Source organism: Lepidochelys olivacea (assembly GCF_965140295.1).
Source record: "Lepidochelys olivacea isolate rLepOli2 genome assembly, chromosome: 7".
In the NCBI taxonomy this organism is placed as follows: Eukaryota; Metazoa; Chordata; order Testudines; family Cheloniidae; genus Lepidochelys; species Lepidochelys olivacea.
This window is the reverse complement of record NC_140417.1, coordinates 83,523,998-83,549,688: the sequence shown is the minus strand read 5'-3', so window position 1 is coordinate 83,549,688 and position 25,691 is coordinate 83,523,998. Positions and strand designations below refer to the sequence as shown.

The 25,691-nt window shown below is 45.4% G+C and overlaps 1 protein-coding gene across 1 annotated transcript in view; it reads left to right on the top strand.

Annotated features, from left to right (window-relative positions):
• The window catches only part of CDH23 (cadherin related 23), a 510,961-nt gene that overhangs the window by 379,873 nt on the left and 105,397 nt on the right, over positions 1 to 25,691 (top strand). The window contains exons 28-36 of the mRNA XM_084634348.1: positions 4,662 to 4,722; positions 5,737 to 5,885; positions 7,479 to 7,614; positions 8,272 to 8,660; positions 8,762 to 8,863; positions 14,899 to 15,048; positions 16,714 to 16,842; positions 18,171 to 18,299; positions 20,284 to 20,511. Coding sequence (XP_084490474.1) covers positions 4,662 to 4,722; positions 5,737 to 5,885; positions 7,479 to 7,614; positions 8,272 to 8,660; positions 8,762 to 8,863; positions 14,899 to 15,048; positions 16,714 to 16,842; positions 18,171 to 18,299; positions 20,284 to 20,511 — 1,473 coding nt within the window. The remainder of the gene's footprint in view (positions 1 to 4,661; positions 4,723 to 5,736; positions 5,886 to 7,478; positions 7,615 to 8,271; positions 8,661 to 8,761; positions 8,864 to 14,898; positions 15,049 to 16,713; positions 16,843 to 18,170; positions 18,300 to 20,283; positions 20,512 to 25,691) is intronic.

Below are 25,691 nucleotides of genomic sequence, written 5' to 3'. Positions count from 1 at the left end.
TTTTTTTAAAGGCATTTTTTTAAAGGTTTTTTTTTCCCTGCTATCTACTTTAGAAATACCGGGAGTATCTCATCTTGTCTTGTCAGTTTGTTCTGGAGCACTCACCACAGAACTGGCTGCAAAAGAAGGAATGTTGTATCTTTCAAAAGAGATCATTTCTCCCAAGTGTTTCCACCTTTTTGAATTAAATGGGTTTTAACATTTAAGCCGTCCAACTAAATAGCCCTGCCCCTCTCAGCTGCTCAGCTTTGTCTGTTGTTACTTGTGATGTCCTAATCCTGCTGCTTCTCCAGTCAGCAACAGAATCTTTCAGGAGAGAACAGGGAAGACTAGATCTAAATTTCTCATGTAGAAAACAAGCAGAAAAAGTCACAAATAGTTGTTGGCAAGTTGCCTTTAGCAGCTTTAAAGCAGGATTTTCATATTGTAGAAAACTTTAAAAATCTATCCTATTAGAAAAGTGGATTTTGGTTTGTGCCTTTCCTACATTTTGAGAAGTATCAAATTTATTTGGGCCAGATTGTTCCACCTTCACTCCCCAGGAGTAGTAGCTTACTGCACAAGTAGCTTTTGTTGAAATCAAGGGACTATTTGAAGAGTAAGTTACTACTCACCATGAATAAGGATATTTGAATCTGACTCTTTGTTTAACCAAATATTTCTCCCTGCCCACCTTCCATTCTCCTTAATCCTCTGCTTAAAGTCCATAATGCTGGATTTGTTGCTTCACGGTCATTTTAGTGGCATTGCAAGCACCTGATTGCGATTTCACCAGAAGTTCCAGCAGAGGGCGAAGCTGGGCAGTGCAGCCGAACAAGTTTATAAGAAAACAAATAGCTTAACAAATGCAGATGGAAGCCAATCGCTGTAGAGCCAAAGCTCTCTCTTTTCACCTGCTGACCCATTTTGCACATCTCCCCCCAGGGCATACCTGCCCTTGTGGCTTTATCAAATAACCTGGGATGAGCTGTGAAAAAACATCCTGTGCAGAAGGTGGATGAGGAAATCTTTCTGGGTGGGATTTTCACCTTGGCCTAGGAGATCTGGATGCCCAATTCCCTTTAATTTCTATGGGCTCTGAAAATCCCTCCTTTTTGTCTTCACTGTAAAACTGAAATCTTTTTCTCGTTAAACACACCCACTGCATGGCAGCCCAAGGAACTGCATTAAACTCTGCTAAGAATCTTTCTCTTCTTCCCTTTCCTCTGGTTTTCCTCACCACTGCCTCTTCTGACTCCTCTCCTTTGGTCAGCTTTTCTGAGAAGGGAGCTCCAGCATCTTAGAAGGCAAATTGATATCACCACATAGACATTCTGGATATGCTTAAGAATTATCAGCCAGCGGACATAGATCTCTGATCCATAGTGCCCTCTATTTTATCTGGTTTGTAATATCCAGGCATGGTAACAGAGAGCCAATGCAATCCTGTCCCAGAAATGAGCTCACAGACTCAAAGCCTGATGGCACAGGCATGTTAAATAGTTTGCTTGGCAGGAACGTCAAAGCTGCTTGAAATGTGAGCTTTTCCCCCATGTCCTTACTAATTTGAAAATAGTTTCAGTTCATCCCAAAATATGCTATATTTTACACACTTTTCACTAGGAAATAGGTCCCCTTTTCAGACCAAATGAGCTCAGGGGTAAGTAAAAATGGACCCAGACCAAGCTAAGTTGTGCTTTGAAAATTAGACCATGCAAGGGGAGCTGAAAAGGCAGCAGAGTGCATTGGACAGCCCTTTGCCAGCAGAAAAACTAGCTTTGTGCTTGCAGCTAGAAATGTCTAATAATCGTATTTTTCTCAGCATGGAGGAGAGGGAATGGGGCACTTTGAGTTGTGCTATAAGGTGCGTGTCTGTGGGATATGGACTGGACAGGCGCTGAAGCGGAGACATGGGTCTGAGTGTGACATAGGAAGGATGCTGGATGATTTGAGGTTGTGGGAGTTTTTGTTGCAAATCCCCTTTCTACTTCGTTAAACCAGAATATTCAGTAACATTTTCAGCCAAAACATACAGTCTTGGCAGAATAAAACCTTTATACCTACATGGCAAAACAGCCCATGAAAAATGTTTGAGAAATTCCCCAAATTCCTGTGCATTCATGCATATTTTTCACTTCAGTCATTTTGCAAAGCAATAGCCACAATTTACACTTGTTTTTCCTCTGCATATTGGGAGAAGAGGGGCATTTGTTTCTCTTCTTGAAAGGAAATTAGAAAATTTTGATTCATCTGGGGCATTAGACAATCATGCACTCCACCCCCTCAGTATCCTGCTAGAAGGCTGCTAATAGCTGTGGTGTGGGCAGATTTGCTGTAGCAGCTCTGCAGGTCAGGCAGAGGCGGGGCAAGAAGGATGCTTGGGGGTGGGTTCCTGGAAAGTGCTCATGAGGAGGGGAAACCCTGCAGTGTTCCATAGAAACACCAGGTGGACCCATTATGTAAAGTTTCCCTAAGTGCTTGGCAACATTTCATTCAATACTACACATCTAGGACATAGGAATTATCCTCCCGTGATACATCCAGTCCAGTAACTTGTCTCCGATACTGGCCAGAGCCAGATGCTTCAGAGCATGATGCAAAAAAACCCCATAATGGACAATTATAGAATAACCTGCCAAGAAAGGACATTTCTTCACAATCCCCTCAACTAGGGTGTTTTTGCCCTAAACCATAAAGGTTTAGGGCAAACTATTTAACATATAGCATAATATATATAATATATCCTACCTAATGTAACTGTGGATGGTCTCATCATCTACATGAAGTTTTAATGATAGCTCTATGATTTGAGTCCAAAGGTTACTGGCTCTATTGCATAAATAATATTTCTTTCTATCAGTTTTAAATTTTCTGCCATTTAAGTTAATTTAATGTCACCTTTATTTTGCATTATGGGAAAGGTCAGGTGAGTGCTCCTATTTTCCCTTTTCTATACCATTCACTGCTGTATACTTCATTCATTCCCCCTCTTATTCATCCCCAGTCTAAACTAAGCAGCCCCGGTCTCTCTCCATCTGGAAGTCATTCTATGCTGATTGTCATTTTTGTCACCCACCTGAGCACCTTCTCTGTTTCTGCTGTATCTGTTTAGAGATAGGTTGACCAGAACTGAACTCAGTACTGCAGGTGATGGCATACCATAGCCATATATTATGTCCATTATAACATTTTCAGTGTTATCTTCTATCCCATTGTTTATGTATATCCTAACATTCTGTCTGTTCCTTGACAGCAGCTGCTGCACATTGAGCAGAGGTTTTCATTGCGCTGTCTGTAGTGACACTCAGGTCTTTTTCCCAAATCATTAGAGCAATGTGTTGGAGAAATTCAACTTATTTCTTCCAGTGTGCATTTCCTTGCATGTGTCAAGAATAAATTTCATCTGTCGTCATGCTGCCAGTTCCGCAAACTTTATTAGGTCCCTCTGAAGTTCTTTGGCATCTTCCCTAGTCTTAGCTAACCTAAATTACTTTGTGTTATCTACAGATGTTTCCCCCTTTTCCAGATAATTAACAAATGTGTTAATGAACATCAGTCATGTGGAACCTTGGGGTATCCAATTAGCTTAGGCTAATTATATATATCCTAGGGCTGGAAGGGACCTCGAGGGGTCATCTAGTCCAGTCTTCTGCACTCATGGGAGGACTAAGTATTAGATCATCCCTGACAGGTGTTTGTCTAACCTGCTCATAAAAATCTCCAATGATGGAGATTCCACAACCTCCCTTCTCAATTTATTCCAGTACTTAACCACCCTGACAGTTGGGAAGATTTTCCTAAGGTTCAACTAAACCTGCAGTTTAGCCCACTGCTTCTTGTCCTGTCCTCAGAGGTTAAGAACCATTTTTCTCCCTCCTCCTTGTAACAACCTTTTATGTACTTGAAAACTTATCATGTCCCCTCTGTTTTCTCTTTTCCAGACTAAATAAACCCAATTTTTTCAATCTTCCCTTATAGGTCATGTTTTCTAGACCTTTAATCATTTCTGTTGCTCTTCTCTGGACTTTCTCCAATTTGTCCACATCTTTCCTGAAATGTGGCGCCCAGAACTGGACACAATACTCCAGTTGAGGCCTAATCAGCGTGGAGTAAAGAGGAAGAATTACTTCTCGTGTCTTGCTTATCACACTCCTGCTGGATACATCCCAGAATGATTGCTTTTTTTGCAACAGTGTTACACTGTTGAGTCATTTACCTTGTGATCCACTAGGATGCCCAGATCCCTTTCTGCAGTATTCCTTCTTAGGCAGTCATTTCCCATTTTGTATGTGTGCAGCTGAATGTTCCTTCCTAAGTGCAGTACTTTGCATTTGTCCTTATTGAATTTCATATATTTACTTTCTGCCACAGGCAGAGCAGACCAGCAATGCTTCCTCACTGCCAGTACAGAGCAACAGAAAAGTCTATCCATACACTTAAAACTTAAACCATAGTTGAGCTGAGATTTCCAGATGGGATGGGCGCCTCTGATTCTGAACCCATTGGGAAACAGGGACATTTAAAGATGTGCCCCTGTGACCCAGAGGATTTGGGGAAACAAGACAATCCTGTGTATCTGAGGACTTTTGCTTTTGGCCTTGCATAAGAGCAAGAGAAGGAGAGAGCTTCTGGTACAATCTGAAAATCACTGGCCTTTACTGGCTTCCTTTTTCTTTTTGAAGGTGAAAGCCACAGATGCGGATGAAGGTGTTAATGGGAGAGTGTGGTACAGGATTGTCAGGGGTAAGTCTAGGTGCCTGTTTGCAACAGGGAATTGTGTGTCCGTGTGATTTGGTTAACTGAAGTTTTGCTATCACCTTTTGGCCAGATAAGCACACTGGCAAACTTGCATGATGTAACTTTTTCATCACATTTTGGCCTTCTTTGGCCTGCCCTACAGCTACAGAAACACCTCTTTCCCTATGTATTAAACTTCATCATTCTCTTCCCCGTCCATTTTAATACTTATGGTTGGAAGAGATAAGTCCTTGACAATTTGGACTATGCTATGGTAACTGTAGTTAGACTGCAATTACACTCTGATCGCATTGTCGTTTAGGTTTTTGATACCTGCAATAGCTATAAGATAGACATTATTACCTATATCACTGAGATGGGTGACCGCATAATAATGTAATTAATGCACCTAAATTCTAACAACATATGTTTTAAATATGAATCCAAAGGAGTAAGGATAAGTAATTGCATGTTGATGTAAAACTTCCCGATATATGAATTAGTGGTAGTTAGCTCTCAAAAAGCACTACTCCAGTATAATTACCCTGCATTTACACTGACCCATTACAGTCTGCTCCACATTACTACCTCTTAAGCCGTTTTAGGGAATAACTGTGATATGCAGCCACACAACATATTTTTTTTAACTTGTCACAACCACATTTTAGAGCCTTGATTGGGTCCTGCAAAGGGAAAGGAAGTCTCCTGAGCACATTTTGTTGAAAATAGTTTCATTAGTACAGTTTCTCTGTAGTGTGGATGGGGATTAAATTCTTCTCGTTAAACCAGCTTTAAAAGTTGTTCTGAGTTGTGCTTAGTATGGATGAAGCTTGGTTATCAAGGGCAATGAACAAATGCTGTGGAGATGTATGCCCATTCCAGTAATTAACTACACAAGTATCACCACTGAGTCATTTTTCCACAATTCTACTTTGCTGTGTGTGGGGATCCCATGATGTTTGTTCCACTTGGAGAACTGATTGATATGTACTTTGTTATGTTTTGTTTGTTTACTGATAGGAAACAATTACAACCACTTTCGGATCAACCCCAGCAGTGGGCTGGTCATGCGGGGCTTACGGCACCTGGACAGAGAGAACAATTCCTCCCATGTCCTTGAGGTGGAAGCCTACAACAGTGAACAAGGATCAATGAAGAGCTCCGTTAGGGTAAGGACATCACTGAGGTTAAGGTGGAGGGGTGCTGCAGAACCAGTGAGGAGCTACATCAGAGTAAGGTTGGCACTGGGTGAATGTGGGGGATCAGCAGAATTGATGAAGAGCTCATGCCTGGGCCTAGAGTAACAAGAGGGTAAAGGTAAAACCAGACAAAACTTTGTGAAACGTTTTTTAGTGCAAAATATTACAGTGGTTTCATCAAATGTTGGTAATTTCCACTCATTGCGGTGCAGTGTCAGCAGAGGTGGAAATGTCAGCAAAGTGCTGCAGAAATGACTGATGGAAATTCTATGGGTACTGCTTTTGGGTGGAGGATATTTTTCTGTGCCATTTCATAACGTAATTAGGCTGAAAATTGGCAAGAGAATCCTCAGCAAAGGGAATTTTTTTCAAGCGATTAGAAACGTGTTATGCTGAATTTATTTAGTTACAAGTTAGAAAAAAGAAGATACATAATCACTTCAGAACACAATATGCATACACAGACAACATGATATTGAAAAACTGTTTACTTGTATGGTTACATTTGCCCAGTATTTGTCCAGGTATGGAAATTTCCCTCCTCCTTTTTGAATGTACAGTCTTGCTTACTTAGCTTCCTTTTTCTATTTTCACATTGTAGCTTTGTAAGGTAGCTGTACTCTTGATCTGTCTGAAAATACAGGTGTGTGGCCAGTGACATATTTAAATAAAACAGACCTCATTAGTAGTAATATTCGTTATTGGTACAACTCCATTCTTCTTGAAGAATCCCAAAGAACTTCATGATCCAAGCCCCAATCCTGCAGTCGGATCCATGTAGGTGAACCTCTGTAGCATGCAGACCCACTGACTTCAGCAGACTTCTGCATGGATGCAGGAATCTGCCTATATGGATGCAATTATAGGATTGAGGCCTATATACAAACACCACCATTCAGCTGTGGAAGAGGAGGCCAGGAACAAGCTATCAGATAGCGAGTCTGCAGCACACCTTTCGTGGAGAAAGTATATTTTGGTCTACACACTAGAGTGGACCGCAACACTTACAAAATTTAACACAGGATCATTAATGCCTATGTGGCACAAACAGGATCTCACTTTTTAAGGTCTCGTCCCACTGACTCTCACACAGTAAAGTGCCTAGAATTGAAATTGTGTCTACCTCAGAAGGAGGCAGGGCCGAGTCAACTCTACCAGGGTTTGAACTAGTGGTTGCCATCTCCCCAGCAAATAAAGTAAACTCACGTAATTCACAAATGTGGCAACGAGTTGGCGAAAAAACCCACAAAATTGGGCAACCACTTTATTGCTATTATTAACTTCCCAGCTATATTTTATTTCTTTTTATTGGAATTACTTGAGATGGACTCATGGGGGAATGTCACGATTTGTACTTGTAACTTCTCCGAGTGGTGCCCACTGAAGCGGGGAGTGCTTGTGTATCTATGTTCTAATAGTACTGGTCTGTGGAGAGGCTCACAGTCCTTGAAATGCAAGAGAGCAGCTCCTTCTGCCAGGGAAGCCTCTTCCTCATTGTTTTCTTCAGGACAAATTCCAGGCAGTGTGCAGTACACTAATGGTTTGTTTTGGGGATTCCCCCAGGTGATAGTGTATGTGGAAGATGTAAACGATGAGGTGCCTGTGTTTACCCAACGGCAGTACAACCGTCTGGGGCTGCGAGAGACGGCAGGGATTGGAACTTCTGTCGCAGTTGTCCGGGCAACAGATCGAGACACAGGTAAGGACGTTGTGGTGAGCTGCAAAAATCTGCCACCACGGCTCCCCAGCCTCTTGTGGGATCACACCATCTGTCTCTGGTTGTGTGAGTGGATTCTTGCCTCTCTTTCCCCACTCTTGATGTGGGAGTGCGAAGGATGCAGATTAGTGCCTGAAATAAGAGAGAGGTTAGGGAGACTAAAGCCTGCAGCTTCTGACCAGTCCAGTTCCTCTGATTTGGGATTCTTTTACTCCAGACAGCAGAGAGGCCAGTCCATTGATAGATGGACATTTAGCCATTGCTTTGTCCCAAGCCTTCTCAGGAAAGGGAGGAGGTCTGTCATACCATCTCATTAGTACCTTTGGGCATCTTAGAGGGGAAAGTCACTGAAACAGTAAAAGAAATGATAAAACCAGCTGTGCTGTGTGGGGGGTTAACCTGTCTTGGCTTAAAATGCTTCGGCTAACTCAGATTAAGATGGAACATTACATTCTGGGACTCAGGCTGCACTTCCATATTAGATATAAGAATATCTGTAACCTCTTTCATTTTAAATAGATTAGGGGCACCCCTCAGGCTTTCAGCAAGTTGACCTGCTGGGCAAAGTTAGGGGTCCTGTGGCCTTGTCTGCTTCTCTGTGAAGTCCAGTCTAACTCTGATCATTTGTTCCTCCCCCAGGGAATGGAGGTCTGGTGAATTATAAAATCCTGTCTGGCTCTGAGGGGAAGTTTGAAATTGATGAGAGCACTGGCCTCATCACCACCATCGACTACCTGGACTATGAGACAAAAACCAGTTACCTGATGAATGTGTCTGCCACAGACCAGGCACCCCCCAACAACCAAGGTTTCTGCAGCGTCTATGTCAGCCTGTTGAATGAAATGGATGAGGCTGTGCAGTTCTCAAACCTCACCTATGAGGCAGTGATCACAGAGAACATTCCCCCAGGCTCGGAGGTGCTGCGCGTCCTCGCACGCTCCATTGACAACCTGAACCAGATCACCTACAAGTTTGACCCAAACACCAATACTCAGGCACTGTCCCTGTTCAAGATCAATGGAATCACTGTACGTAGCTAACAGTGGCTGATCCGGCCAAGGCTTTAGGTACTTGAGCAGTAAGCATGACATGGGTATTCATGATCTTTGTCGTTGTTTGTCCCTGGTAGGGTGTCATCACAGTCAAAGGCCAGGTGGATCGAGAGAAGGGGGATTTCTACACTTTAACAGTAGTGGCAGATGATGGGGGACCAAAGGTTGACTCTACTGTGGTGAGTGGATTTTAGCTGTTTTCTCAGTAGTCCTTTATCCTAGACCTGCTACAAGCCAAACAAGAGCTGACTACACGAGAACATCATCTTATTTCTCTTGTTTGGGAGGGAATACCCCAGCCAGCCATCACCACCTCTCCTTTTGAAGGGTTTCCTTTTGTTTCTTACTTCTGACCCACTTAATCTTTATCCATCTCCCCAGAGTGCAGCTGCCCTGCTGGGTAGGGCCGCCCAGAGGGGGTGGGGGCAATTTGCCCCAGGCCCCGCAGACAGAGCGGGGGCAATTTTGGCAACAATTTGGTGGTAGGTCTTTCAGTCCCTCTCTTCCTCGTCGGCAGCCACTCAATCGCTTCACTTCAGTCTTCTGCAGCAATTCAGCGGCGGGTCCTCCTGTCCTCTCCTTTCTGTGGCCGCACGACTTGGGTTTTTCTTTTTCTCTTCACCGCTTGGGGTGGCAAAACGAACTTTTTTTATGGCAGGGGCCCCTGAATTTGCTTTGCCTCAGGCCCCCTGAATCCTCTGGGCGGCACTGCTGGGAGGACAGGCTGCAGTGGCTTCCTTGGAGGCTTGCAACTACAGCTCCCTGAGGAGGTAGCACTCTAGCAGCTTTGCAACTCACAATCTCACCTCTCTTCCTCTCCACTTCCCCAAGGGCCAGGTGAATCTCCACTGTAATGTGCCTGGTCTGCATCCAGCCAGGTACTTTCAGATGTGCATTTTCTACTAAACACGAATCATTTTTGTGGTCGTGCCCCTCTTCTAACAGTACTAAGACTGGGGGCTCTGCTGTGGCAGCATCTTGCCCACCACACCACCATAATTGGGGTCTCCACCATGCCAGCACAGTGCTCACCATGCTTCCAAGAGCTTTCCCCCATATCAACAGAATGCCCACAAACTATAAGGATGGTCACACAACTTTCTTTTTTTCCCTTTTCTCTTTGCACACACCTTCCTCTCTCTCTCTTCCTGGCAACTCTCTGCAGTGCTATCTCCTGGACTCCTAACTCATGGGGTGTATGGTGAGGTGATTGTCAACCTGAAGTTTCCTTGAATAACCTCCGTGAGGTCTCTTGGTTGGGACCTAGGCATATGATTTTGATCTCACTCCCAAACCAAGCAATGCACTCTTGCCAAGCCCTCCAGAAAATTAGCGAGTGCAAGAGCCCTGTTTTATAGGGCCTTGTACATAAACATGGGATGTGGTGTTTTAATTTCTACATAACAGAGTGCTGGGCTTTTCAAAAAGGAAATATTTAGAGTTTGGAGGAGATTCCTCACCAGATTAAAACAGTTTTCAGGTAGGTAAAATTTGGGGTCTAAAATATTTGATAGTATAACTGTGTAGTTGGCACTCCTCCCTGAATACCACCATTGTCCTTGGGGTTGCAAAGATTTATGATCTTCGAGCAACTTGTAGGTCATATATGCTACAACACCTGACACAAAAGGTCTACTAAGGATTGGAACTACAGGTCAGATCCTTAGTGTAAAGGTAATGGAGTTATACTGATTTATACCAGCTAAGGTTCTGATCTAGAGATTTTAACTCCTAATTTTCTTCTTTTTGATTTAAATCAGACACTGAATGTCATTTGAGGATAGTATGTTGTGGTTTAAAGGACTCCAATAGCTTGAATTTTGGTACATCTGTTGCCTTTAAAAATTGTCTGTGCTCAGGCAATTGATACTGGCCTCCAGCAGTCAGGGTGCCAGCTTCTTTTCTCTCTTGACACTCTCATGGTAATTTCTGGGTTAATTCTGTAGTCCAAAGATTGAGGTTTTAGAGCAGGTGGCCGGGGTGGGGTGAAGCGAATTACCCATAGAATGTGCATTGGCTTGCAGAAAGTGTTGGGGGCGGGGTGGGGGGTTCACACCGATAAAATCATCTGAATTTTGATAGAAGTGTTTGCCTTTCCCATCGGGGGTCCTGCCTCCACATCACAAAGCTGCTCAAGAAAAAGGAACCTCGCACAGCGCAATCTGCCTGGCAGTCCCTGCTCAGGAGAGGCTCCAAGCTGGAATAGCAATTGTGTGCTCTGGGCGTGGATTAAGGTGCACTTGCAAAGCTATGGAGGGGAAGTTTGCACAGCACCTGCCTGCACTGTCCTGGTTCCACCAACCTCCCCTTCCCTTTCCTTTCTAAAGCACTTAACTTATGCCATGTTTTTAAAAGAGAAGGGAAAGATCTGTTAACTGTATTTTTTTTTCTTTTTCTTTCCCATTCTGCTTCCCTCCAACAGAAGGTAAGAGTGTTTGTTCCTAGTTCTGTATACCTCCCTTCCTTCCTCCTGCCTGCCTTCCCCTCTGATAGTCACTGCATAGGTAGCTGTGCAAAACTTGTGTCTGGTCCTGAATAGAGGGCAGCTCCAGGAGAACTGAGCACCACACAGAGTGGTAGCATCTACTCTATCCTTTAGCAGGGCACAGCATGCACTCCCCAGTGCCCTTGCCCAGCTCCACCAGCCAAGGCTGGGGTGAAGGAGAGCTAGAGCTTTGGCCCTTTTTTCTCCACTCCTGTGAGGTTTCTAGTGCTGCTGCTGGTAGTAAGGTTTCCCAGTCCTTGTGCTTTGGGAATTCAAGGACTATAATCAATCCTGGCCTCTGTACAGAGGTGGGGGAGGCTCTTTGAACCCTCTTTACTCTTCCCCCACCCTTGCAGCCTCAACTTTGCTGTCTCCTGACTCATGACTACTCAGCAACACAGCCTTCGTGTTCACTTCATCTGGGTTTTTTGATGGAGTATTTTAAAAAAAGACATCTGGGGCTGGATTCTCAGCTGGCATAAATCAGCATTGCTGCATTGAAGTCCAGGAACTCTCCTGATTTCTACCAGCTGAGCATCTGGCCCCTCTGTGGCCATCCAAGTAGGTGTACCAGGAAGGTAGACTAAGTTTACTACAGGGTCTGGAAAGAAGGTAAGCCCGCTTCCAAGAAACATATCCTCCCTTGTGTAGTGGCACTCATTCCAGAACGAAAGGTTTGGCTGCTGTGAGTGGCAGCTTGTCTCAGCAGCTGCAGATTTTCTTCTTGAGCTGACTGCGTTTTCCCCTCTCCTGCCTTCTTTTTTAGCTACAACAATAGCAGTCACCCAAACTCAAAAAAAAACCCTACAGGTTTCCTCCAGGACGTGATCACATTGACGAGCTCTGCACCTGGGGACTGTTAGCACCCATAAATAGAGCCTCGAGAACAAAAATGTTCTTCCTCTCTTTCTCTCCCATTATATATAGTGAATATGTTTTTAATTTTGAACATGATGACAGCATTTCCTCTGGCTCGTCACAGAAGAGGCAGACGCTTGTCTCCTCTTTGAGTCGTTGACCACAGCTGAGCAACATCTGTATCTAACACTTCTTTCTTGCTGGTGTTGCTACTACTATTGCATCTTAGTGCTGTATCTATAATTATGAATGGTGAATCACAACTGATTTTATTTTTGGAGCTCTGTGTATTTGGTTTCTCTGTATCCATCCCTCCTGCCTCTCTGCATTGCCATTTACCTGGCACAGCTGAATGGTACACAGATTGCAGCTTAGGCATGGAACCCATCTGTCCATAGAATTTTGGATCCATCCTGTGTGGACCAGAGTATCATCCCCTCTAACTAGGAAGAAATGTATCCATCATCCCAGGAAGAAACTCTGGGCTTGTTCACACCCAAAACTTGCCCAGGTTGCAGCAGTTTAGTTAAATGGATGCAGACTTCTGTGTGAAAACTCAAGCCAGTTTATAAATGGCTTATGTCGATTTAATCTATAGCAAATCCTTCCCAATGTAAATGAAATCAAAATAAGCCAGTGCAAGCTTGTGTGTAGACAAGGCCTATGAATTCTCATGAGTTTAACAGCAAAGGCCTGGGCCTGCACAATACTAGCAGAGCATCCCCTGCCGGGATGGGTTTGTACCAGGGGTGGTCAAACTTTTTGGCCCAAGGACCACATCGGAGTTGCAAAATTGTATGGAGGGCCGGGTAGGGCAGGCTGTGCCTCCCTAAACCGCCTGGCCCCTGCCCCCTATCCGCCCCCTATCCAGTGATGAGCTGCCAAAATCTTAACAAGCGGTTCCCTCCTCACCCCACGAGGGGGTCGTGGCCCACCCCCCCCCCGGGGACTCCTGCCCCATCCAACCCCCCATGTTCCTTGACGTCCCAACCCCAGCCCCATCCACCCCCCTCCCCTGTCCCCTGACTGGGCAGGAGGGTCTTGTGGGCCACCATAGTGGGTGCCCACCCCGCTCCTAAGAGCCAGAGGGACCTGCCGGGGGTCGAGATGGGGAGTCCTGGCGGTGCTTACCTGGGGCAGCTCACAGGAAGCATCCGGCAGGTCCCTCTGGCTCCTAGGGGCGGGGGAGCGTAGCTGGGGGGAAGCAGGAGTAGCAGCCTCTTCCCACACAAATCACATCAAAAGTGGTGCCTTAGGTACTGACTCCGTGGGTGCTCCGGGCCTGGAGCACCCATGGGGAAAATTTGGTGGGTGCAGAGCACCCACTGGCAGCTCCCAGCCCCGCGCCCAGCCCCAGCTCACCTCACCTTTGCTCTGCCTCCTCCCCTCGCAAGACAACCAGTTCTAAAAGGGCTTTTAAATTTAACAACCGGGTCTAACGAACCAGTGTGAACCGGCTCCAGCTCACCACTGCCCCTATCCGCCCCCTCCCACGTCCCACCCCCTGACTGCCCCCCTCAGAATCCCTGACCCATCCAACCCCCCCTGCTCCTTGTCCCCTGACCGCCCCCTCCTGGGACCCCCCACCCCTAACCAACACCCCATGTTCCCTGTCCCCTAACTACTCAGACCTCCTATCCACACCCCCGCCCCCTGACAGGCCCCCTGGGACTCCCACGTCTATCCAACCCCACCTGGTCCCCATCCCCTGATCACCCCCCACCCAGAACCTCCACCCCATCCAACCGCCTCCTGCTCCCTGTCCCCTGACTGCTCCCTGGACCCCCTGCCCCTTATCTAACCCCCCCAACCCCCCCACTCCCCGCCCCCTTACCATGCCGGAGCCAGACACGCCACCGCGCTGCCTGGCAGGAGCAGCGGGCCAGAGCGCTGACGGCACAGCAAGGTGAGGCTGCAGGGGAGGGGGGACAGCGGGGGAAGAGCCGGGGACTAGCCTCCCGGGCCGGGAGCTCAGGATGGTCCCGCAGGCCGCAGTTTGCCCACCTCTGGTCTATACAATTTCTAATTAGCCAGTTAAAACTGAGAACTCTGAGTGGAGGGGACCCCCTCAAGTGCCACACTGTCTTCCCCTCTCACGCCAGCCTTCACCCCTCCCTTGTCTACCTTACGTGCATGTGCAGAAGAGTCCTACATTATAGGTTATAAGGCCAGAAGGGACCAGCATAATCCTCTAATTTGACCTCCAGTATAACACAGGCCATAGGACTTCCCTCAATTAATTCCTGTTTGAATTAGACATCTTCACTAAGTTTGGAGGAGATAGTGCAGCAGCCATTCAACTCTTGAGACCTTGGCCTCAAAAAATAAAGTGAGCGTCCTGGGTCCCATCCTTATCCCTCGCGATGTGGACATGTGTCCAGACTCCTCAATAACAGTGACGTGATCACAGTTGTTCATCCCTTCTCAGGCGAGTCCCTGAACTGCAGCAGCCCCTTCAGTGAGTCAAGCCTGAGATCCATCAGCAGCACCAAGTGAGGAAGGCGTGCATATGGCCTGCTGTCACCAGTGCACCTGTCCCTCCCTTCCAGGAGCTCTCAAATGCACTTAACACTAACCGCATGCCAAAGATTGTGAAAAGGGAGTCCCCAGCCACTCAGCAGGACCTGGGTTTCCAAGCCTTTCATTGAAATCTTTGGTTCTTCTGACATTGTCAGCACACCTGGGCCTGAGTGGTGAGATTTAATACAACAGGATGGGAAGGCAACACTGAAATGATCTTTAAGATACTCTACATGTATCTTAGTTTCCCCTGAAAGACTATCCCATCCAGCACGGTTGCCTTCAGGAAAATTAGCAAGAGCCATGCTCCTGATAAAGCCTCTTGTTAATCTCTGCACTCACTTTCAACAGGTAACCATCACCGTTCTGGATGAGAATGACAACAGCCCACAGTTTGACATCACCTCCGATTCCGCGGTGAACGTAGCAGAGGACAGTGCCATTGGGAGGCGAATTGCTGTAGTCTTGGCCAGAGACCCAGATGCAGGAAGCAATGGGCAGGTACCAATGCTTTTGCAGCTACAAACTATACTGGGACCTACAAAAAGGAAGATGGGTGAGCGGGTGGGATGGAGGAGGCAGATTTTGCTCATTCCAATTTATGAGGGAATATGTCCATTCAAGCTATGAGGCACTGTGAGCTGTTGGTCTGAGCACATGACTGACAGACAAGAACTCCTGAATTCAGATATGTGCTTTGACACTGACTCAGGCCCAACCGTGGAACAAGCTTCATGAAGAGAGGGGGAGGATGGAATTCCTAATTTATACCTCAGCATGTCTGCTTCCTGCACACCTTGCCCATATTCCCAAAGAGCAAAACCTTCTTATGGCAATCCTACAAGGCCCCACTAGTGTTTCTCAAGCCAGATTTATCTAGAACCTCAGCAAGCTCCTTTCCAGCTACTCCCTGCTCTGGGTCTCTAAGATCAGGGTTTTGAACTCTGATCCTTATGAACACAAACACCGTAATCTTTGGCAATAGGGCTGCTCTTTTGTTTGGGATGGATAGTGCCAAAAATACTAGCGGTAGGGACTGGTTTGGTGACTGAATGGTGTCAGAGGAAGGACATATTAAACATTCCCTTCAGAGCCAAGACGCTGTGACAGCTGCCATGTGCAACAGTGGGCCTAAAAATGGGGGTGGGGGGGAAGATGTTGTTTTTTCTACCTTCACAATGGACAGCAGGGGATTTCTAGCCAGATTAAAACAGGAAGTTCTGTCCTCTTCCCCTTTAATCTGCTGGAAGAATTAATTAGATGCTGTGAGATTCCAGTGAGTTTCTTACTCAAAATTAATCAGCCCTAATCCTTCGCAGTATATTTTCAGAATAACTCTGCTGAATTCAGATGTTACTTCACATTTACCACATTCTAAGCCTATTGAAGTCAGAGAGTTCCTTTCTTGAGACTGAGGTCTTCCAAGGAGTGACCATCTTTCTTTAGTGTTTGGAAAGCATGTAGCACACACTGGGTGCTACTGCTAATAACTAAATAAATTTATTTATTATTATCATTACCTAATAATATCAATTTGGTCCTGTGTCTGTATGCCTCAGTGACAGCCTCAATTATGCAGAAACCTGGAACACCTGGTCAAACAGAATAGAGATGAGCAAATCAATTCACATAGAATAAAAACTTTCCCAAATTGAGAACTCTCACAGCATCTGAACTGGAACCTGGATTGGAGTTAGAAGTTTGGTTAATGTTTTTAAGAGCTATTTTTCTGAACTTTTTCTGGTTCCATCCGAAACCAGCAGCACATGTACGAAATACTCTGAGAGAGACTGTTGTGTTGGATTTTCAGCACAAGGGCAAGAAGGAGCCAGGTTTAATAAGAACTGGTCACTTTGTAATGACTGGTTTCAGAGTAACAGCCGTGTTAGTCTGTATTCGCAAAAAGAAAAGGAGTACTTGTGGCACCTTAGAGACTAACCAATTTATTAGAGCATAAGCTTTCGTGAGCTACAGCTCACTTCATCTGATGAAGTGAGCTGTAGCTCACGAAAGCTTATGCTCTAATAAATTGGTTAGTCTCTAAGGTGCCACAAGTACTCCTTTTCTTTTTGTAATGACTGTTTCTCTCTCCCTTTTCTTCTCCCTTCCCTAACCTCACTGCTCCTCACTTCCCCACACTTCCCATTATTTATTTCCTTCTTGCAGGTGACCTTTTCTCTGACATCAGGAAATATAGGCACCGTCTTTGAGATCTGCACCACCAACAATACCTATGGAGAGGTGTTTGTGGGAAGGCCATTGGATAGAGAACTGCTGGACCACTACACCTTAAAGGTAACCTGGAGTTTTCCACCATCCTAGCTGCATTTTCTGCAATATGCACCATTCACTGGGCAAGGCAAACAGTCAAGATGCAGAAACTCATTACCCATCTAGATGATACTCCAAATGTTGCCGTTAGTGGGTGAAGTTTGACTGCCTGAAACTGTAGTTTCTGATTGTCATTCATGTGGTGCTTCAGGTATTTTTGTGGCTGGTTGAACTAATCATTGGGAAATTTTCCACACCAAAAATATTATAGTTTCCCTGTATGTGCTGCTTATTTCATGCAAAGTATTGCACATCTGTGTCTGTGTGTATGTAAGTGTAATGACACAATGCTGTGCATTGCTGAATAGCTGGTGTTATGGCACATATTTTAATTTGTCACAAAATTGGATGGTTTGTAATATATAGTTATTTGCAGCTCAGTATTTTAACAGCTGATGCTGCAGGTAGAGGTGCAAAATTGTACTGCAGCAGCAATTTTAACATTCTATTCTCATTTGTATGGGTTCTTATAATGCCCGTATCATCACAATACCTGAGTGCCTTCCAGTGCATTAAGAAATGACATCTGTCATGTGTTTGTTTTCTCATCCTCTCCCCAGGTGATAGCCATGGTACCTCTGCTCGGACCTAGCTAGAGAGGGCTGTACATTAGAAACAAAAATATATAGACACATTTGATAGCCTTTCAAGGTGGTTCTCAAAGTATTTTAAGGAGCATCATCATGTAAAAGGGGAATCAAAGGAAAAAAATAGTGGTTTTTTTATGCTGAACAGAGACAGCCGTAAAGGTTTGTTGGTTTGTTTGTTGGTGGAATGGAAGAAGAGTTCTTAAAAATCATATAATTTTAAAAATTCAGTTTCTTTTTCATTGGTTACACTGTTTTTATTGCTCTTAGATTTTGTTAAAGCTTTTTCTTTTAATGCAAAACTTAAATTTTGGATCTGACCTATTGGGCAGTGCCTATTTATGGAATAACAGCCGTGTTAGTCTGTATTCGCAAAAAGAAAAGGAGTACTTGTGGTAACTTAGAGACTAACCAATTTATTTGAGCATAAGCTTTCGTGAGCTACAGCTCACTTCATGCTTTGTGTGTATAAAAAGATCTTCTATACTTTCCACAGTATGCATCTGATGAAGTGAGCTGTAGCTCACGAAAGCTTATGCTCAAATAAATTGGTTAGTCTCTAAGGTGCCACAAGTACTCCTTTTCTATTTATGGAATATTTTTTTGGCTTTGTGGCACTATAGGTGTCTTTTTTTTTTTTCAACGAGATTTGACCAAAAAAAAAAAAAGCTTCTGCCCAGATGTAACCATTATGCTTCACTGCAGATCCAGGCATCTGACAGCGGAGTCCCGCCTCGGAGAAAAGAACACGCTCTAAGAGTTAATATCCTGGATGTCAACGATAACCCACCAATCATTGGGAATCCCTTTGGATACAATGTTAGTGTTAATGAGGTAAGTAGTTCTGCTGCCTTATATAACAGAGTCTCAATTTTCCCCCAAAATGAAACATGCGTGCACATAGGACCCGCTGCAGCGCTGTATGCTGATTTCCTGGGAATCCAGCCTAGGGGCTGTAAAGCCAGTGGATCTTCTCACTGGGGAATATTGTCCATATCAGTAGGATTCCTCAGTGGTATAGGGCCAGCTGTATGGCTCCGCTACCTCTCTTGCAATCCTCAGCATAGGTACTTATCAGAGGAGACATGGTCCCAGCACAATGCATTCTTCTTGTTCTGGGCTAATGGACAGGGAGCCATTGGGGGCAGCATAAATTACAGAGCAGTCTTTGGGGTGGCTCTAACTTACCACAGGGACTTGTCCAGTCCCTAGCCAAATCCAGGAGGCAAAAAGGTGGCCCACAGCCTTCTTCACTCTTCTCAGATGTAACTCTGAGCTTGGCCATAGCCTGGAATCGGACTCTCAGACTCTCGTCCTGGTGTATGCTGAGATCCGTGCTGATCTGCCAAGAGGGACCATGTTTTCAAACAATTTCCTCCAGAAAACAGCATGCCAATTCCTGATTCCTCTGAACAAGAGACGTGGATAACTTCATTTGGAACAAAATTGTTTGGAGGATGTTTTGAACCCATTGTTCTGCTCATTAAATAGCATCATACAACTGCCAGGAAAAAGGGAATGACCTAACGGGCTGATGAAACTTCCAGAAAATCACATGTAATTAAAGAGAATTGCCTCCTCAGAATATGAATTGCTATTGGGAAACAGTCTCTGAAAGTTTGGTAATTAAGCAGTAAAACACAACCAAGCAGGAAAAAGGAAACTTTTATTTCCTGAACTGGGATCTCTCAATGTGATTATGAAAAATAAAATACAAATAATGCGTGTGTAGCCTGTGACACCTTGTTATATCTGCGTGGTGTATATGATTGATAGCTTTGAATTAAACATAATAGCTTATCCAAACACTCTTCTCTATTTAATTTGTATCTGAATCATTTGTACCACTGGCCCTGGGAAATCAGCTGCTTGGCTTTGCCTTTTGTTTGGCTTGAGCTACACTAGAAGAGTTACCCATTGCTGACCATAGGCTCAACATCTGTTCAGCTGCATATGGCTTCAGTGCAAGTGTGGGCCAGAACAAAATGCATTCAGCACTATTCCAGCCAGCTGAAGCCATTCTGTGTGATTGGTGGGACGCGCCTAGGCAGTCCTCTATGCACTGTCCTTACAGGCTGGTTTGTTTTGTAAGTGGCACAAGTTATGAAATGACACCATGTGAAATTTCATTTTAAAAGTTACTTTTTAGTTAGAATTGTACAAAGGTACGAAGCTTTGTAACAAGGTACGAAGCTTTCCCTGCCAGCTCAGCGGTTTAACTCTCACCTGAACAGATAGTGGCAAAATGTTATTTCCATCTGACAGCTCTTCAGGCCTGTGAGAAATGAGCTGGTAGTCTTGGTCTCACTTCCTAAAATAACGGTGTCTACACTGGGAAAACCACAATCATGAGTGGCGGTAAAGTAATTATCACCTTTGCTGGCATGTCTCAGCAGCAGGCCTGGATTGATCTGGTAACTGAACTAATCTTTCAGCCCTAGAGATAATCCTTGCAAGTTGAGGTTGAAGCACATAGGCAGAGTGGTGTTGGGAGGACTGTACTTCACCTGCTCATGCTCTATCTTCCCCAGAGAGCTTTGATCTCCAGGCCTGGTAGGTGCCATGGAAAAATTCTAAGAGCATTGTCCAATTTCCCTCAAGCTGACTCTCTGTTGGTCAAGTTTTCACCTAGCGTAGAGCTGTGCAGCTGAGGTACCTGGAGATTTATAATGAAAATGCTGGAGGAGCCTTCCCCCATTCACTGTGTTGGAGGGCACTGCTGAGAGCTGTTTCGCTGTGAACCTTTTTGTTCAGATGAGTCTGTGCCAGAAGCTGACTTTTCTTTCTTTCCGTTCTCTTTCCCCCCATGGATCTCCAGAATGTTGGTGGAGGCAGTGCTGTGGCTCAGGTGCGGGCAACTGACAGGGACGTTGGGCTTAACAGCGTTCTTTCCTACTACATCACCCAGGGGAATGACGATCTCATCTTCCGTATGGACCGAGTCACTGGGGAAATCGCCACCCGCCCGTCTCCTCCAGACCGTGAGCAGCAGAATTTCTACCAGCTGGTTGTCACTGTGGAGGATGAGGGAAACCCATCCCTTTCAGTAAGTGCTGGTGGAGGGGCTCTTACAGTTGTGTATGGAAATGCGCTTGGAATTGATTGGGAAGTGCTGTTTGTTCACAAGGTTACCCCTGAGAAGCTGTATGGGTAAGAGAGTGCATATCTGTATTCAGGTCTGAAAACAGGAGCTTATTTTGTGGATATTGATCAGTGTGGGTAAATCCAAGTTTAAGTGTAAATAGTCCCTCCATACCTAATAGCTGGCTATTCCTAACAGCCCACAGCGCACCCACTTCATGGTGGTTATTTTCATTTCCGTGATTTACCCAGTCAATATACAGGGAGTTAAAGCGTTCAGTAAAGATTCACTTCACCAGTAATGATATGCATATTAGAACTCAGGCCAGGAGCAAAATGAGGTCTCCCTCCTACGCAGGCCTGAGTCACAACAACCTTTTGTTTCCTGTATGTGTGACTATTAGAGAAGGGGTGGAGTGTGGGGGGGTGTGAGTTGACGTTACTATTCAAGCTCAGGATCTGCCAAGTGAGCCATCTGACTCAGAGACCCCAAAAGCCCTCTAGGTGTCCTTTCTGGAGAAGCACAATGATGAACCTCTTGACAAAGGTAAATGCTTTCTGCACTGTATTTGCAGTGGGGAGTTTCAGCTATCTCATCTCGGGGAGAGCAGCAGTTCTGTGTGTGTGTTCAGGGTCCTCATGCAAGTTACTCCTCATTTGGAGCTTTCAAAACCGAATCTAAGACTACTGTCAGCACACAGCTGCAACATCATTATTCAGTCTCCCAGCATGCCCTGGTGTCGTTGCTTTTTACCTTTTATAAATCTGTTCTGGCATGGTTCCAGAATAAGCCTTGAATAGTTTACCTCATCCTTGTAAGTACTAAAAACACAAGCAAAGTCCCCGACTTGCCAGCCGCTACAGGAGTCATCCTGCTCCACAAGCACTGTTTGTGTTCTGTCAGACATGCAGGGCTCTATCTACCTACAGCTTTTTGTCTTGCTTGTCTCCACTGTGCAGAACTGCTAGGGACAGGCGTGGGCATTGGAGACTCTTAAAAAACATATAGTTTGTCTGCCTCACAGACTGCAACACATAATTCAGAATCAGTAACCCAGCAGCTGACAGCCATGGTCTATTAGCAGAGCTATCCTGATGCCATTTTGTTCATAAGTCTCATTTTTGCCTGGTAGTAGGAAGCAAGTTACCAAGTCTGGAGACCACCATAGGCAGTGGGAGTGGAACAACAGCCGTTTGCAGCTGCTGTCCCATTTTTATAGCAACGTGAGAATCAAGAGCAGGAGAGAGTTAAGAACTGTTATTTTATTTATTTCAGTTTAGATGTACAGGGTATTTCCCTACCTCCAGGTGCTTGTATGGTGGTTAAAATACACGCAGAATAATAATCATCCTGATGCAAATGAATATACATTAAGTTTCCCAAGCTATCATAACCCCTACCCAGGAGGCACTCTCTAAAGGATTAACACACACTAGCTGTGGTTATTCTACAGGCCAAGTCATATTTTTACATTCCAGTGTCCAGATTGTTGCAGAATGTTTGCATGTCTTTCTCATACCTGTCCATTCCCAGAGCACATATATAAGAGTACTCATTGGTGGCTTGTAAGAAAATCTAATTCCATTTGTTTCTAGCAAAAGGGAGGCTGCCAGGCTGTGGGAATCAAGAAAATATACTACCGGTGACCAATTTTAAATCCCAAAGCCACTTTTACCAATTGCAGCTCCTGAAGTTTTGATTGGTGCATGCCCAGTTGTGTGTTTGTATGCGTGTGTGCATGCACATGTATCTGATACTTCCCCCTTGTGGAAGAAACATTAGATGAGCCCAGATTGTTAGACCACAATATCAAATGGACATACTAAAACACATTGATAAACTAATATTTGTCAATCGGAAATAAAAACATGATTTTACTATAAATATTTTCCGTTTCCTTCCTTCCCTGGACCTGATCATTAAAAGTGGGCTCTGTCACATGGTATCTCTTCCTCTGGCTGATCACTCTGTTTTTTAGCTGTTTATACTGAAATCATTCACTCAGACACTTTTAGTAAACAAGTATTCCTCAGGATCACACCTTCAAACCCACAGAGGAAAAACTGACAAGCTTTTTTCTTTCTGTGGCCCCATCTCCTGCTATCTCATACCATCTCTCTCAGGTATTTGTGAAGCTCTTGGAGGTGCAGAAGCCTGTTCTACTTTTGGAGGAAATGTTGTAACAAGCATGTACATTGTGAATTTGCAACACTTGCACAGTGACTTGCATTTATACCAGCTATCGATCCCAGGCATTTGACAAGTCAGTCTATCTATCAAACCCATTATCAAAATATCTGAGCTGCTAATGAGGGCTGTATCAAATGGTTGCAATGTCTGAAAGAAGGTCGTTAGCTTAAGTTCAGCTGAATTTGTACTTTGTGAAGAAGGGACAGGATGCCTAAAGCACTGCATGCCAAAGCACAGTGACTATGTTGAGCCCTGTGGGATAGATGCTTCAGGAGTCCCAGAATGCACTGGTACAAGCATTTATAATGAGGAATGCTGTGCATGGAGGTACCAAAACAGTTCTGGCAGAAACAGTGTTGCTATGGGGATGTGCTAAGGACAAGTGAGACAACAAATTATTTCACACAGTAAGGGCTTCCCAGGACATACCCAAGGAGAATAATCACAGCAGCCATCCGTCTCTTTGTATAGCATTGGATGATGATTTTGACTGGTGACCCTAGGGCATGGGACAGCAGTGGCCTTAATTTAACCTTCTGAATGCGTAAAAAAATAGAAATAAAAAGATCTTGTGAGGCCAAGAATCTGCCTGCTCGAGTTTTCATTCTCTGCCCAACCTACACCCTTTCCTGGTCAAGTCGGAGATAAAATAATGAGTGGAGCTGTACTTCTTTCACTTTTCATTTCAGTAGCTTCAATTTCAGAAGCCAACTTGCAGCAAGTCTCCAGTGAATCTGGTTTAGAATCTTGGCTTGGAACCTAGTAAACGTGTTCAGGCAACAAAGTAAAGAAACCTTATGGATCCAAGTCAGATGATTTGTATGTGGATGGTCGGGGGGTTGGACTGAAACTGACCATCCAGGTTTACAATGCAATGTAGACATACCTGTAGAGGCCAAGGACTGTGACAGCAAACATTGCTGCAAGGCATACTGGACAGTAAGAGCTGTTGCATGTGACCAATTTTTCCCCTTCTTTATTTCTCATTTGCCCCCTTTCTATTTGCAAGTGCATTGTTTGTTCCCATGGGGATGGTGGACTGTGTAAGCAACTTCCTGCTCCCCTTTCTGAGTGGATTTTCCTTACAATCATGGAGTGCAGAACTCAGTGAGTCAAACTTCTATCCTATCCCATGCTTCCACTTTCTTAAATTGCCGAGTAACAGCTTCATTTTTTAAAAATGCCTTGAAAGCTACCTTTGATATCAAATCACATCTAGTGCTTTAGCGCTGGTATTAATAACTTAATGCCTCGTTCATGTTCTCTATAATCTGCTTGCTCCTTTTATTTGTGTGGAGAAGCAGCCTGTATTTGTTTGCACAGTTTTCCCAGGTCATTGCTTATGCTACTAATGTGCTGAAAGTAGAATGTGTGCAAGCAATGGTTAAAGTGTAGTTGGTGCTGGTGGAAGCAGGAACCTGGTGTGGGGAAAGCAGGGACTCAGAGGGGCAAGTAGGTGGATGGGGGACGAAGCAGTAACCTGTAATGTAATGGAGGTATAGGGCAGTGGTGGTGATGAGGGAGGCAGGAACCAAGGGGCGGGGAGTGGGTGGGTTGGTGGACATGGAAGCAGGGACCTGGAGTGGGGGCAGGGGAAAACAGGGACCAGGGGGAGGGGGAGATCAGGGACCCATAGCAGGTGAAAGTGGTGCTGGGAAAGAGGGAATTACAGAGGGGGAGGGAGAACTGATACCGTGCCATAGAAGGGAGTAGGGGTAACACAGAGCCCCTGCCATGGGAGGGTTAGGGAGACATGGGGGACAAATGGGAAGCTCTTTCTTTGATGTCATTTTCTACATTGGGAAAGTGAGGTGTTCGTAACTATGCTCCATTGCCACTCGGATGGAGGGGCACAGTGCTGGTGCCATCTTAATGCAATGCCCCTTGCTAGAAGTACAGGATCTCTGTGCCCCAGCAACAGTTGCGGGAAGGGCTCAAAGGGCTGTTGCCGCTTTCATTAGTCTCCCTTACTACAAAAATGGGCTGTGCCCTTTGCCAGTCACAGGAAGAGCACATTGCTGTTGCCATTGTGCTGAAGTCTTCCTTAGTGGAGCATTGAGATATTGCCGGCCATGCAGGGCTGGCCTTGGGGGAAAATGGTGCCCTGGACAAACTTGGTGCCCTTTCTTTGAGTTTGATAACAGCAGTGTGGGGCACAGGGTGCAAGGACCAGCTCCTGGCTCCGGAGCCTGGTGAGGCTGCACAGGGAGGAGTTTCTGAGCCTGCGGGCTCCCCCAATCATACAACCCCTGATCACCTCGCAGGAGGAGAGTGGGTATGCAGCCACCACCCATGCCCATGGGAAGGGGGGACCTAGGGGCTCGCTCACTGGCTCTGCAGGGGTGAACCCTGCTGCCTGAGACTCCCTGATAGGCTGGCAGCTCCAGGCAGCATCACTTGCCCTCTTCCCACTGGCCAGGAGCTCCAGCCCCGGGCTCACCCGCACTCACCCCTGCTCCAGCAGCCCAAGCCCACCATTTTGTGGCACTCGGATGGCGCCCCCCCCTGGATGCTTGCCCACCCATAAGGCCAGTCCTGAGGCCATGTCCCTGTGCAACAGAGAGAAGGGGATACTGTCGGTGCCACCTTTCTGAAGTCTCCACTCCTCGTCTGAGTGATCGCAGAAAGGAAAATGGCTGGAGACTAGTCAGGGCTACAAAGAAGACTTAGCAGGCTGAAAACAGGAAAACCACAATGCAAAAACATGTTCAAAGACAAAAGAGGAAACAGAATAAAGGAAGTATGGCAGCACTTCTCTTCCGCTCTCCTCCCTATACTCTTAGCACAGTAGTTGCAGAATCAGGGCAGTGGATGTTTAAGTTAAAACAGATGTCAGTTGAGGTGTGGTTTGGAAAGGGGTGGTTCCATTAGAGGAGATTATTCCACTTACTCTGCTGTCCTGGTTACAACATGGTTTGTAGCACCCCAGCACAAGTCTGCAACAGAACCCCATA